Source organism: Aotus nancymaae, unplaced genomic scaffold, assembly GCF_030222135.1.
Source record: "Aotus nancymaae isolate 86718 unplaced genomic scaffold, 86718_ANA_hifiasm-v0.15.2.pri h1tg000041l, whole genome shotgun sequence".
NCBI lineage: Eukaryota > Metazoa > Chordata > Mammalia > Primates > Aotidae > Aotus > Aotus nancymaae.
Genome location: NW_026988455.1, coordinates 1,662,082 through 1,676,312, shown reverse-complemented (window position 1 = coordinate 1,676,312; position 14,231 = coordinate 1,662,082). Strand labels below are relative to the sequence as shown.

Genomic DNA, 14,231 nt, shown 5'->3' with positions numbered 1-14,231 from the left:
GGGCTAATATCCAGAATCTACAAAGAACTTTAATTTACAAACAAAAAACAAACAACCACATCAAAAAGTGGGCAATGGATATGAACAGATACCTCTCACAAGAAGACATTTATGCGGCCAAGAAACATATGCAAAGAAGCTCATCATCACTGGTCATTAGAGAAATGCAAATCAAAACCACACTGAGATACTATCTCATGCCAGTTATGATGACAATCATTAAAAAAATCAGGAGACAACAGATGCTGGAGAAGATGTGGAGAAATAGGAACACTTTTACACTGTTGATAGGAATGTAAATTAGTTCAACCATCATGGAAGACAGTGTGGTGATTTCTCAAGGATCTAGAACTAAAAATATCATTTGACCCAGCAATCCCATTACTGAGTATATAACCAAGGGACTGTAAATCATTCTGTTATAAAGACACATGCACCCATGTTTATTGCGGTACTGTTCAATGCCAGTATTAAATGTTTGCAAACATTTCTACAAGTTCATATGTACTATAAAACTATACAGAATTGGCAATATAGTAAATATCTGACTGAAGACGGGAACTTACAGGCTTGTGAACAAAGTTCTACTTTGATTGTATTTCTCAGAAAGAAGCTGTAGCTCATAAAGTGCAGCTATAAAGTAAGAAGACATTTTCATCAGCCACACTGCATAAACAAGTAGTACCATAGCTACTCCTGTGCCACTTTAATCTGTTTGTAGTTAATTACATTTCTCCCTCACTCCTACTCTTCATATATTGGAGCAGCCCTTGAACCCAGAGAGCCGCTAACCAACTTTCTGGCTGTAAAAGAGAGATGACTTTGACAATCTTAGAACTAAGGTTTCTCTTTCATTCCATAAGCATTTTTAATTCCCCACTGTGTGCCAAGTGTTGGTGTTTATTAAGATGCTCTTGAGTCTATCCGTCCAACCATCCATCCATCCATCCATCTTTCTAGCACTTGGATGCTTACTTCACTGTACACACAAAAGTTAATTCAAAGTAGATCATAGGTATAAATGTAAAACACAAAACTATAAAATTTCTAGAAAAAAACATAGGAGAAAGTCTTTGTAATCTTATGTTAGGCAAAGACTTCTTAGACATGATACCAAAAGCTTGATACATAAAAGAAAACAAACTGGACATCATCCAAATTAAGAATTTCTCCTTAAGAGACACTGACTGGGAGAAAGTATTTGCAAAGCACAAAGGGCTTTTATCCAGAATATACAAACAATTTTCATAATTCAACAATAAGAAAAACAAACAACCCTTGTCCCCAAAATGTGCAAAGATTTAAAGATACTTACTTCACCAGCGAAGATACACAGTGCCAAATATGCAAATCAAAAGATACTCAAAGGTATAGAATTTGAAATTAAAACCACAGTGAGACAACGCTATATACCTATTTGAATGGCTGAAATGTAAAAGACTAACCACCTCAAATGTTAGTGAGGATATGAAAGAGTTCAAAGTCTTACACAATACTGGCAGGAATGTAAGATGGCACCACCACTTTGGAAAACAGTTTTGCAGTTTCCTATCCTACCACATAATCTAGCCATTCCGTTCCTAGGTATTTACCTAAGAGAAAAGGACATATATGTCCATACAAAGATTTGTATGTGAATGTTCATAGACGCTTTTATTTGTAGTAGTTCCAAATGTTCATCAACAGCTGAATGGATAAACAAATTGTGATACAGGTAGAATATCCCTTGATCAACATGTGTGGAACCAGAAATTTTGGATTTGGGATATTTTTTCAGATTTTGGAATATTTGCATTATACTTTCCAATTGAGCATCACTGATTTGGAAATACAAAATGCTCCAGTGAGCATTTCCTTTGAGCATCATGTTGGTCCTCAAAAAGTTTCGGATTTTGGAGCATTCCAGATTTTTTGAATTCAGAATACTACTCAGCAATAAAAAGGAGTGAATTGATGTACATAACATGGATATATTTCAAAATATTTGTGCTGAGTAAAAATAGCCAGACAAAAGAGTATAGATGTTGCCATTTATATAAAATTCTAGAAAATGCAAATAATCTGTAGTGCCAGAAAGCCTGGCAATGTGGTGGTGGGAGTGGAGGGAGAGATGAGAAAGAGATTACAGAGGGGCACTAGGACACTTGTGAGGGTAATGGACATATATTCACCATGAACTGTACTGATGGTTTCATAGGTAGATGGATACATATGCCAAGACCTATCAAATTGTGCACTTTAAATATGTGAAATCTATGTGTCAATTATACCTCAATAAAGCTGTTAATAAAGATACATTAAACAATACAAATATTAATTCATTAGAGAAAGTATGCCATGTATCTCTTTGTTGTCCTTTTCGGACTACTGGCAGGAAAATTATATTCAATCTACCTGATGACTTAACATATGATACAATGGTTGTAATCAAAGTAAAATGTATTAGAGATAAATTTCTTACATTTTGAAATAATTAGAGCCCAACAGGGAAAAAATAAGTGAATTTTAAAAAGCTTTAAGGAAAGCAAAAGATAGTGGAAAATACATCAGAGGCCAAAGAAATAAAGTCTGACAACTGGTATGAAAAAAGGAGGCAGTATTTCAAATTATAAATCTAAGTAAGAATAAGGTTTCATAGTCACTGTAAAGTTTATCAGTTCTTATTTATATGCATAAAAGGTAGAAGAAAAATACTGAGCTAATGCCTCCCTGGATAGGTAAGGGAAGAAAGTTCATTTCAGGTTGAAAAAATGGCATAGGCAAAGTCACAGAAATGTCAAAGGCATGTCTCATTTAGGGTTTTGCAAGCAGTGTAGTAAGGCAAGTATAAAATGAGCAGTCATAGGAAATGAAGGTAGTGAGAAAGGGAGGGGTCAGGTCATGAATCAATCTGTCTGTTACCCTAAGGAGTTCAGACTTTGGTATATATGGATACCCAGGTAGAGATGTCCACTCTGCAGTTAGAAGTCTAGAGCTCAAAAGAGAGGTTGATAATTTAAAGCAAGCTATTTCAGGGAAATCTCTTGACATACTGTGTTGATTCATTCATGGATGGGTGGATGGATGGATGGATGGTTAGATAGACAATGACAATAGTTCCTGGATCACGTTTTGAAGTCTGCCCTGCCTCCAATTGAACTGCCTTTGTGATGCTTGCCTGTTTCAAGCATAAGTTTTCCATATTTGTATGCGTCTCTTTCTGTACTGTGTTCTGTTTCACTGATCTATGTGACTATTGCATCACAAATGCCACATTGAGTATTGTAGCTTTATAACAACATGAAATTTTTTATCTTCACAAATAAAACATTAGCTTTTAGGAATACTTAAAACCCTAAGTAGCCTATTGCAGTGTGGAGTGGAGAGAGCAAGTTTCAGCTGTTTTTCCTGACAGAATCTATATTTGATACTTCTTTATCTCTAGAGAGGCTTGCATTTATTTGGAGGGGAACTAATCCCATGACTTATAGTTACCTCTTAGTTTCTTCTCTGGAATGACATTATTTGCAGACACTAGAGGACTTAAGGGAGAAAAGTGTTTGTCCAGAGTAGAAAAGCCGACTTGTAATTTCCATATTAGTACTGGTGGATGGAGAATTTTCACAGGCCAATCCAATGATCATATAATCCTCAAACCCCTTTTCAGCTGTAGTTATCTACTACTTTATCAATCGATTCTTTTCTAACTTTGCAGGCTACTTGAGAAGTTGTATAGATTCTTCCAGAGTGAACATGTCACTTAAATGTGGATTTGAACATGGCTTCTGCTGTGATTACTCTTGGGAGATGGGACCTACTGGTATATCACAAAGTATCTGGAACAGTTAACATCAAAAACCTTATTTGAGGTGGCTGCTTTCCATTTTACTAAAGCAAAAGGGCTTTAGAAAGCAAACAACTTTATTCAGATTAAAGATGGGATTAATTTCCCCTTATGCAGCTAAATACATAAGCAGTGCATGTAAATATTTCATAAATGAATATAAAATAGTTCTTATAAACACAAGTCAATAAACAGCATCAATAAAGTATAAGAAAACAGTTTGCATTTTGCTTAGTATAGTGTTTTCTTTACTCAGTTAGATTAACAAATGATGACCTCATCATTAGTCAACAAGATAGTAGAGAGATCATCAAAGCAAACTACAGGAGAGTCCAGATTGATTCATGCCAAACAAATATTTGTCGCTAACAGCTGTATTATCACTCATTCTGATTTACGCAGCTGGGGTTCCCCTTTCATTTCCTAAGTGAGATAAATGTCGTGTTGCATGATACAAGCACCATCTCTGCTGCTTGAGTCATGAATCAGGTCAGTTGTCTTTTAGTTAGCCTCACCCCTCATTGTAGGTGGGGGAAGTGGCTTGCTACAGTTTTAGCTATTTTTTAAAACAGCTAATAGGCCTTTTTCTAAGGTTGTGTGAGTCCACTATTGAATCATTCAGCATTTTAATAAAAAATACCAGTTAGATTGAATGTCATGAAGATATTGAAAAAATCAGTTTCATGTGGAAATATCTTTGGTTATGTAGGTTTTAAACTATTAGCATAAAACTTCTTTTTAAAAAATTCTTAAAACCTGAGGACTGAAGAGTAAGAAAAAGTATGGTATAGTCTCTGCCTGCTGGATGAGATTCCATGATTTGTTCTCTGACTATGCTAAGTCAAAGATTCTGCAGTTAGATTACTCCTCAGAACTCAGGCTGAGTTTGAACAGGTCCTAAAGGTGTTTATCGCTTTAGCTCACCTAGTTAATGGGGCATAGAGTACTCTGACTTGACTACTCCATGCTTCTTCCTATCAAAGCAGAACAAGACAATCAAAACCTTGAGTTTTAAAATTTATCGGAAATATAAATGGAAGAGTCTCATGTGACAAAAGCATGGCTAAGTGTACAGGGCAGTTGATCTAGTTGGTACGTGTTAGTGGTAGATGATGTGTTTAACTGTAAGAAACCTACTCACAGCAAAGGGGACCCAATCCCCAGGAGAAGGTCTAGAGAAGAGGCAGGAAAAGAGCCTGAGGCTGTGTGTGCACATTGTGAGACCAGTCTCCTGGCTCTGCCACTCAGTGGGTGCCTGTTTGCAAGTCATTTCTTGACCTCTGTGACTCTTACCTTTTTTTTCCGATTATAAAATAGGATAATAATTCTTGCCTTCCAGGATTGTCATGAAGATTAAATAATGTTTGTAAAAACAAGTAGACAGAATAGGTGCTCAATCAACAATAACATTAGCTGGACACGATGTTTCACACCCGTAATTCTAGCACTTTGGGAGGTCAAGACCAGAGGATTGTGTGAGCCCAGGAGTTCAGGACCAACCTGGGCAAGATGGTGAGCCCTGGTCTTTGCAAAAAATAAAATAAAATAAATTAGCCGGCTTGGTAGTGTGCACCTGTACCCCAGCTTTTCTAGAGACTACAGTGGCAGGATTGAGCCCAGGAGTTTGAGGATGCAATGAGCCGTAACCACACCACTGCTTTCGAGCAATTTTCACATTCTGGCTCATTGACTTAACAAATTATTGAAAGTTTGTCTGGCCCTGGTGGCTCATGCCTGTAATCCCAGTGCTTAGAGTCCTCCTCTCTAGGCCTTCATTGAGGCTAGGAATTCAAGACCAGCCTGGGCAATGCAGTGAGACCCTGTCTGTACCAAATATTTTTTTCTACTTAGCTAGGCATGGTGGCAAGTGCCTGTGGTCCCAGCTGCATAGGCTGAGTTGGGAAGATTGCTTCAACTCAGAACTTCAAGGCTGCAGTGAGCCATAATCACACTACAGTTCAGCCTTGACAGGAGAGTGAGACCATGTCTTAAAAGAAAATCTTCTGTGTGTACATACACATATTTTTTAAAAGTCAGTCATTGTAGCGGGAAGGACAGCTATTAAACAAGCACAATGTGAGAGTTATGTACAAATCACTGTGAGATCAGAGAAGGAACGCCAAACCCTGCAGGGAGGGTAGGGAAGGAGAGCTAGCTCCTCAGAGGAAGTCAAAGAGTTCTCTCTGTAAAAATGAGTTTATCAAGTAAGCAAGGGTAGAAAGGCATTGCAGGTAGATGGAGCAGCTTATACAAAGACACAGAGCCATGCTCCAGGAAGGACAAGTGGTTCTGTGTGGTTAGAGTCGTGGGTGTGTTGTGTTGGGAATTGTAGAAAAGAAGGTTTAAACTGCTGTTGCCACATAAAGGAACTGCTTAGATGCCTTGATCCTGTTTGTTTCTGTTGGAAATCTAGACAGATTAATTTGGCCTGTTACTTCTGAGTACTTCAGAAAGACAAATACCCAATCCCCATATTTTTGACATTTCTATTCCCAACACAGTTGGAACCAGGAAGCATAACAATGAAACATTAAAAAAGGAGAAGAGGGAAGAAGCAGAGAGTAAATCTATTTGGGATTTATGAAAAGATACTACAGAAAGCAGGCATCTTTGACTAGTTTACTGGGATCTCTACTAAAGGTTTATTTTTCTATTTTTAAAAAGGTATTAATATCTCTGAGATGAAAGTTACCTTCATATGTGTAATAAAATAGCTCTGAGTAGGAACTCACTCTAATAAGAGTAATTAATAAAAAGAAAAATTTTACCCAACTTGAGAAACTGTGTTCAGGGAGCAACTGCCTTGAATAAAGAAGGCATGAAAAGCCTTTTGTATTCCTTTTTGTCCTGTATAACAAATTATTTTTCTTGCAAAGCCCCAAATTGCTTTCCTCTACATTGCTGCATTTCTGTGAACATGATTCTAGTACACTGTGGCTCTTCCAGGGCTACTCCTGATATCAATCTTGAAGGCTATTCAAACGAGGATGGGAGTCAGAGTTGAACTGTGCCAACATTCCTGCTGAGAATTAGCCCAGTTTCATTATGTGTGAAGGAGCCCCCAGTTCAGCGCCCTTGCATGTTTAGGGTACACAGAGCCGAGAGGCTCTGCAGGGAGTGCAAAGTTAAGAAACTGCATGATAGGAACGCTATCTCTTACTCTTTCATAATGAGCTCTGTGCAGGGAAGCTAAAAAAAGATCAGGTTTTTCTGTCATTCCGTGCAGCTGTGGTGTTCTTGTAACAAGCTACTTCTGCTTCATAAGGCAAGAAAAACAGAAGAATTGTGGACAGACTCTCAGAATGAGCAGGGTCTCCAGGAGTCCCATCTGTCTTTTTTAACTCCTTCAATTAACTGGAGTATTAAGGGAGAGATTTGTTGCTTTGCCTGTGCCTTCATTCCACAGATGAAGAAACAGATGCAGGGGAAGGTGAAGTGGCTTTTCCAAATTGAAGATTCATTAGAAGTCAAGCCAGAGTTTGTAGTACCAGATCTTCTGACTTCTGTGGGCCAAACTGTAGTCCTTAAGTTTTAATATGGCTATAATTAGCCAGGTTGTCAGCAACCGGGCCAGAGGTATCACACAAGTATGTTGTAAAATCTTTTTTGCTTGGAAGAAAAGATGATGGTGAACTACAAATTTGATGTCTGTGCCTTTATCCTATTTAACTTGTATTTACATCATTTACAGGAATTTCTCAAACTGTATGTTTACCTGTTTTATCTTACAAATTGCCAATTTTATCAGAATAGGACTTGGTGTCATCAAGTACGTCTCTGTCGACCTGACTTTTAACCACTTGGAAGACCTGTGCACCCTTGGCAGCCTCCTTTATCTTGCCATGCACTCCCACCTTCTGGACATATCAGGAGGGGCACGTGCCTCTGAGGAACCACACTTAAAGTTTTCCATTTTATAATGGTCAATCCTAGGCCTTTATGTGTAATTCATTCTTTTTTAGACTTTCTAATCCCACAGACTTTGACTTTGGAAATATATGGGTTATAAGAAAGTACTGAAGAACTATAATCTGTTCGGATCTAATATTAAATGAGACCCAGATTTTTTTCTTAGTGGACTGCAAAGGCACATTTATTTAACACCTAGTAGGTTTACATTGGAGTCCTTTTAGCTGTTAATTCCTTGTTGGTAAGGGACTATGTCCAGTACCGCACCTGGCACACAGTAGGAGAACTATGAATATGTGTTGAATGAGGAACATTGGCAAAAGCCAGGGTTTTTTTTAGGAGTGTTCAGTCCTGAGGCCACTTTAGATGGAAGTGGTTCTCCCATAGCCTAACACATCCAGTTCTTTCTTGAAGTGCAACTCGACCTTCTTCCACAGATGAAGTGGAAAGGCATTATTCATTTGAGACTTGCCTTGTGGTGTTTAGCACAAATTTGGTTTCTGAGGAAAGGCTGGCAAAGCATTGATGCAGGAAAAATTATTCTTGGGTATTCTTCTCTGATGATCATAGACTGAGTGAAACTTTTACTTATGTATAGTTACTGTCACCATGAAAATAATCACTGGCCGACATTTCCAGTGGCAAAAAATAACAACCTCTAGAATGGTCTGATGAATATTCAGGAGTACGGCTAACAGATATGTAATGCCAGCTGGGCCAGCAGTGTCTGCCAACCCCAAATATTTATTCAGCATCTTACTATGTGTAAAATCCATGATTTTTTTTGTTGCTTTTACTTATTTCTTTAATGTAAATCTGAAGGCAGAATTAAGTTTTATAACTGATGATTTATGTATACAGGAGGTGCTATTCCTACTTACTTTGGAATTAGCTTGGAGTGTAGGGTTAAGATTTTGGTGACATGTGGCACACATTAGTGCTCAGTAAATGTAGAAAACAGAACAGAAGACAGACAGAATGCTGGGATGAAGGAAGGGAAGGAGAGGGAGTAATCCCAGGCCTGGGCCCTGGCATCGGCCTGCAGATAGTCCAACGGTTTCTGTCGTGAACCTGCTGGGGAGCCTGGTGACGTTCATTACTTACTAACTTTTAAGTTTGCTCATCTCTAAAATGAGATAATACCTACTTTGTAGGGTTTTTGAGAGGCTTAAATGACAATGCATGTAAATATATAACATTGACTACTCAATAAATAGTAGTTTAATTTAATGAATAATATGTTTGTGATTTCCCCTAATTGTCTTGAGAAAGCACTTACCTGTGTAGCTTCCTGGACTTTAAAATGAGTCCACATCCGTTAATTTGGATTCCCCCAGAGTAGAGCAAGCAAGCACAATGACATTCCTCAGAAGAGCAAGCAGTCACAGATGATGGCATCCTCAGGGAACACCCCTCCCTGGGTGCTGGCATTGAGTCAGGGGATTGCTGTTTCCCAAATTGCCCTTCAGTGGGATTTCCCCCTCTTACCAGGCATCTCAGGCTCCAGTCGTAATTTTCACCGTTCCCAGAACAGAGGGCCAGATTCTCCTTCCTTCTGTGTCTGCCTGTTTTCTTCTCAGAGGATCATGTTTGTGTGAGAACACGGCCTTTACCGAGCCCAGGTCTTCCTGAAGCCCTTGCCTGGAAATGCAAGAGACACAAGCTGTCAAGGGTCGGGGAGGGGCAGCCTGGCAGGTTAGCCACAGCTCACCCATCAATTTTCAGGGCCAGGTGTTAGCATTTTGCAACACCTTGGTAAGTAATATTTTCAGCAAAATGAGAAACTCTAGTTCTGCATCTTTCATAGACATCACTTTTTCCCTCCAAGTTTAGCTTTTCTCAGGATGCGGATACATTTTCAAAAACTTTTTACAAGGAGGCAGAGTTACAGCTAATTAGTAATACTGGAGACCAAGGGGAAGTTGGAGTTTCTCCAGTGTTTTTCTGAAGGAGTTAACAGCATAGGCAGCTCGGGAGATCAAGGGAAGACCTGCTTAGGAAGGTCCAGAAATCTCCTTACTATCACCCCCATTTCTCTCCATTGAACATGGAAGAAAAGGGAGGCCCTGGCTTCTCACATTTCCTTATGGTTAGCATGTCTGCACACTTACTGTGTGGAAGGCTGCTTTCTAAGTGCCACATATGGTAGGTGCACCACTTACTCCTCAGGACAATGGAATTCTGAACTACATAGTATTTTTATTCCCATTTACAGAGGCGGAACCAAGGCTCAGAGACAATAAATACATTTCCTAAACTCAAACAGTTGGTAAGTGATAGAACTGGTTAAAAAAACAAAATGAAACAAAACTGCGGGCAGCCTGGCTCCGGAGTCTTTTCTCCTACCTAGAGTCCTCCACTGTCTGAGAAGTCCTTAGTCCTACTGGATGATCTCAACAAGGGATTGCAGGAGTGGAAAGTTAATTTAGCGTTTCTCTTCCACAGGCTTTTAAAATACTTAATTTGGAGGAAAATTTCAGAAACAAGTAGCATGTTTTCATCTCAGCAAGACCAGATTGCCTGTATGGTGATTCTGCTCTGCATTTTCCATAAAGAGATCTGTGCTTTCCTGCAGAGTCCCACCCTTTTGCAGGTTAGGTTGCCAGGGAGCATTCACAGAGTTGGAGTGGAGCTTGCAGGATTTTACCAGGGATCCCTGCTGAAGGGGAGTGGCCATGGGGAAGTGGAACTGACACCGCCTCTGCCAGCCCTATGGGTCATCATGGAGTATATATGGTTCCTCAGAGCCCAGTCCTGTGCTGGGCTGAAAGGGTAGGGCCTTTATACCCCTGCCACCACCAGTGGGTGGATATGGGCCACTTGGCAGGGGGCATCCCCTTGGGCAAGGGAGCTCTTTTCAGCTGAGGTGGACCCTGAAGAAACTGACAGCTTCAGGCTCTCTCCCAACAGCACTCCCCATCAGTAAGGTAGAGTTCTGCCTTGAGCAGGGGCTCTAGGTGGTGGATCTTTGTTTCCATTCTGACACTTTCGTTGCCAAGGTGAGTCTACTCATTAGCAATTGCTTTCTCCTAACTCAGCCTCTTGTTTACTTGGATTCAAGATAAAAGGCATTTACAAGACTGCACAAAAAGAGACAGATTCTCAACTGTCTTGTATCCTTTTACTGTAGCCCTAGGCAGAGGCAAGGGTATAATACTGATAGTCTCTTTGAAGCATGTAATAAAAATCAAGCCTGGCATTTTGGGAGATACATGAACAATTTGTTTTACACTCATGATATCTTTCAAGTGGCACCAGTTGGCTTTTTTCTGGAGCTGGAGTCCACAGCTAAAGGCCACAATGCACTGATGGAAATCTCTAGTTACATTTTGCTTGCCAGTTGCCTTTAGTGAAATCTCTCAGTGATTAGGATTCCAGATAAAACTCCCTTTTCCTTACTCCTTCCATCATGAAACTAAAACTGTCTTCCGGTTGACTCCAGCATGGACATTAAACTGCACCCTACTAACTTAGATCTTGTCTACCCAAGTTAATGCCAAGAGCTGTCCCTGTGTCTTTTCAGTGGGTGGTTTTGCCGTTTAGGGTTTGTTACTGCATCTCCTTGTTGCCACGTGCTGGCATTGGCCAATCACTGTCTCAGCTACAGGGTGTGTAAAACCTGTCTCCACTTCCTTTCTTTCAGGTCGGAAAGCTTATCCAAGAAGCAGCTGGAAGAAGTAATCTGAAGAGAGTAACTCTGGAACTTGGAGGGAAAAGTCCTAATATTATCTTTGCTGATGCTGACTGTAAGTCAACTACAGGTCCCATGCATGAACCAGCACACACCCTTTGATGCCCTCTTTTGTGTCTCCATTTTTGATAGGGCACTAGCAAAAGATCTTTGAAGCTAAGAGCAATCACGAAGATCTCCTCTCTCCATGCCCAGAGCTGTTATAAATAATATATATATATGTATAAAAGAAGATTTCCTCTAAGGAGAAAATAGTTTAATATTGGGGAAAGAGCACTTATCAACTGATGACTGAACAATTCATTTTCTAGACACTAATGAGCCATTTTGATTCTCTGATGTTGTAGAACAGGGTGGATGACATGAAGGCTTGCTCAGTGGTGTATAGTAAAAAGAGCAATGGTCTCAGCTGCCGAGCACCTGAAAGATGGTCTCTCTGCCTAGATTCAAGAAATCTGTAACTTTTCAACTGTGCCTGGTGGCTGGTAGATCATTATAAATAAATAGTAACTCACCAGCCCTGCCAGCATTTTCCAGACCCACAGCCCCTTCTCGTGTAGTCCATTCCAACCCCTTTCTGCTGCTCCCATGACTTTAATTTACGATGACAGCACACATAGGTCACTTCAGTATGAGTAGTCCTAAAACTGAGATGATTCCACCTTGCCAGTAGGACCTTACAGAGGCTTTGAGCAGTAACCTGAGAAACCCCATGCCTCTAGGAAGGATGCCACCTAGACCATTCTGCACAGGTGTGACCTTTCTGTTTTGAAAAGCTCTCCAGTCCTGTGCTGGGCTGAAAGGGTAGGGCCTTTCCATAAGGTAAAATCCCAAAATCTCATTCAGTGATTCTTTTTTTTTTTTTTTTTTTTGCTTCACATTTTGCCAGGCAGAGCTGCTTTCCCAATTTTACCACCAGAGAAATCAGAATACAGAAAGCAGATCACTTGAATTTCAGCCCCAGCTTGGAATTTGCAGAGTTTAGCTTTAGCTTTATATTAGTTGTCAAGAGAATCAGAATTCTCATGCCTGTTCCTCTTGAGGAGTAAGTACTCCATCAGCATAACATTTATTGATTCATTTTTCAGTCAGTCAGTCATTTAGCAACTAATGCACATCAGGTTAAGCTATTTTGAAGTGTAAGATACAAGAGATGAAAATGGAAGAGAGAGCATATGATTTTACACAATCCTATGTCAATCTAGAGGAAATTTAGTGTCTTCAAAGAAGACCCATTGGTGGTACAGTTTAATCTCCCAAATACTAAACATACAGCTACAAGGCCCTACAGATTAGGAGTTGTAAATTGGCCAAATACAGAATATAGACATGTTTACCTGTATAAACATCACAGTAAAAACCTGTATAAACATCACAGTTTAAAAAACAAAAGCTGCACATTAACATATTGATCTCTCTGAAAACTGGAAAGATCTGGCAACCTGGGCCTTATAATTATGCATGACAACGGCAAAATGCGGTGGCTTTCTTAGACTCTCCATTACATTGATTTACCACGTGGCAGATTCATACCTTTACCTTATATGCCTAGCCCTGTGGTATATTGGGGTTTGAGACTCCTGTTACAGATGAGGTTCAGTGCTTCTATTTGCAGAATAAGAAAGATACCCAAAGAAGTGAAGTTGTTCAAGTCCACATAGCATGTCAGGGTGTACTTAGAACTAGAACTAAGTTTCATTCCCAATCCAGTGCTATTCATGGTTATGTCCTGCAGTGAACACATTAGACCTGGGGCTTTGGAGCGGAGAGGGAGGTGGCTTCATAGACAGGCCCCTCCCCAGGCAAAGCAGTGAGAACATGGCTGTTTCCTCTTGTAGTGGACTATGCTGTGGAGCAGGCTCACCAGGGTGTGTTCTTCAATCAAGGCCAGTGCTGCACTGCAGGGTCTCGAATCTTCGTGGAGGAATCCATCTATGAGGAGTTTGTGAGGAGAAGCGTGGAGCGGGCCAAGAGGCGCATAGTGGGGAGTCCCTTTGACCCCACCACTGAGCAGGGTCCCCAGGTAGAAAAATCATAACCATTCCCTTTGTTTACTTAGTCCTTGACTGGCACAGAACTGGACACTCTAGTGGGACCCAACAAAGCAACATCTTCCTTTTCTGCTGCCTCCTTTATTCTCCACCATGTCTTCCTGGCTGGAAATGTAGCCAGAGAGGGATTGCTCATCTCTTATGCTTCTCTTTTCCCTTTCTAAATTTTATCTCTGTATTTTATGGGATTACTGTTACTTAAGGATATTCTGACCTTTGGGACTAAGTTGGAGTCTCTCCGTTCTAAACAAAGCCCTGAGTATGAGAAGATGGGTCTTGACACTAGAAACCAGTCTCAGTCCTTCTAATCACTGAACTTTAAGACATCCCTACAGATGCCACAGTCAAGGAGAGTAGATAGCTTTCTTTCCTAGAGCCATGCATCCTTTTATAAGCTGCCAAGGAGTCTCTCCAGCAGCATGAACCACTCTGTACAGATGACTTGCAGCTTATGAATGTGTAGGAAAAGAAGGGCTTGCTCACTTTCCTTTTGTTGTATCGTTATTTCTTACTCTTAATGCCTCGTGTACTGTAGTGGGGTGGGGAGGGCCACAGAGTCTCTCCCAAGCTGCCAGACTACACTTTTCACCTCTGCAGATTCACCATAATCATCAAGGCATATTTCTAAAGCCAATTCTGGTTTTAATCTGTAGACAGGGTCTGAGAATTTTTAGAAGGATTCTGTACCAGCTCTTATCTGGGTCTCTAAAGCATAGGTTTTCCTGGTAAGGAACAACATCTCCTCAGTTTAGGGACT

At 40.2% G+C, this 14,231-nt stretch overlaps 1 protein-coding gene and 1 long non-coding RNA gene across 4 annotated transcripts in view; one reads left to right on the top strand and one right to left on the bottom strand.

Moving 5' to 3' along the window:
• The window catches only part of LOC135268655 (uncharacterized), a 239,942-nt gene that overhangs the window by 18,927 nt on the left and 206,784 nt on the right, over positions 1-14,231 (bottom strand). The window contains exon 3 of the long non-coding RNA XR_010336937.1: positions 9,221-9,373. This is a non-coding gene — a long non-coding RNA (uncharacterized LOC135268655). The remainder of the gene's footprint in view (positions 1-9,220; positions 9,374-14,231) is intronic.
• The window catches only part of ALDH1A2 (aldehyde dehydrogenase 1 family member A2), a 160,060-nt gene that overhangs the window by 135,501 nt on the left and 10,328 nt on the right, over positions 1-14,231 (top strand). For all 3 annotated transcript variants that reach the window (XM_021666206.2, XM_012443025.3, XM_064361343.1), the window contains 2 exons: positions 11,376-11,478; positions 13,262-13,446. In XM_021666206.2, the coding sequence (XP_021521881.1) occupies positions 11,376-11,478; positions 13,262-13,446 (288 nt within the window). The remainder of the gene's footprint in view (positions 1-11,375; positions 11,479-13,261; positions 13,447-14,231) is intronic.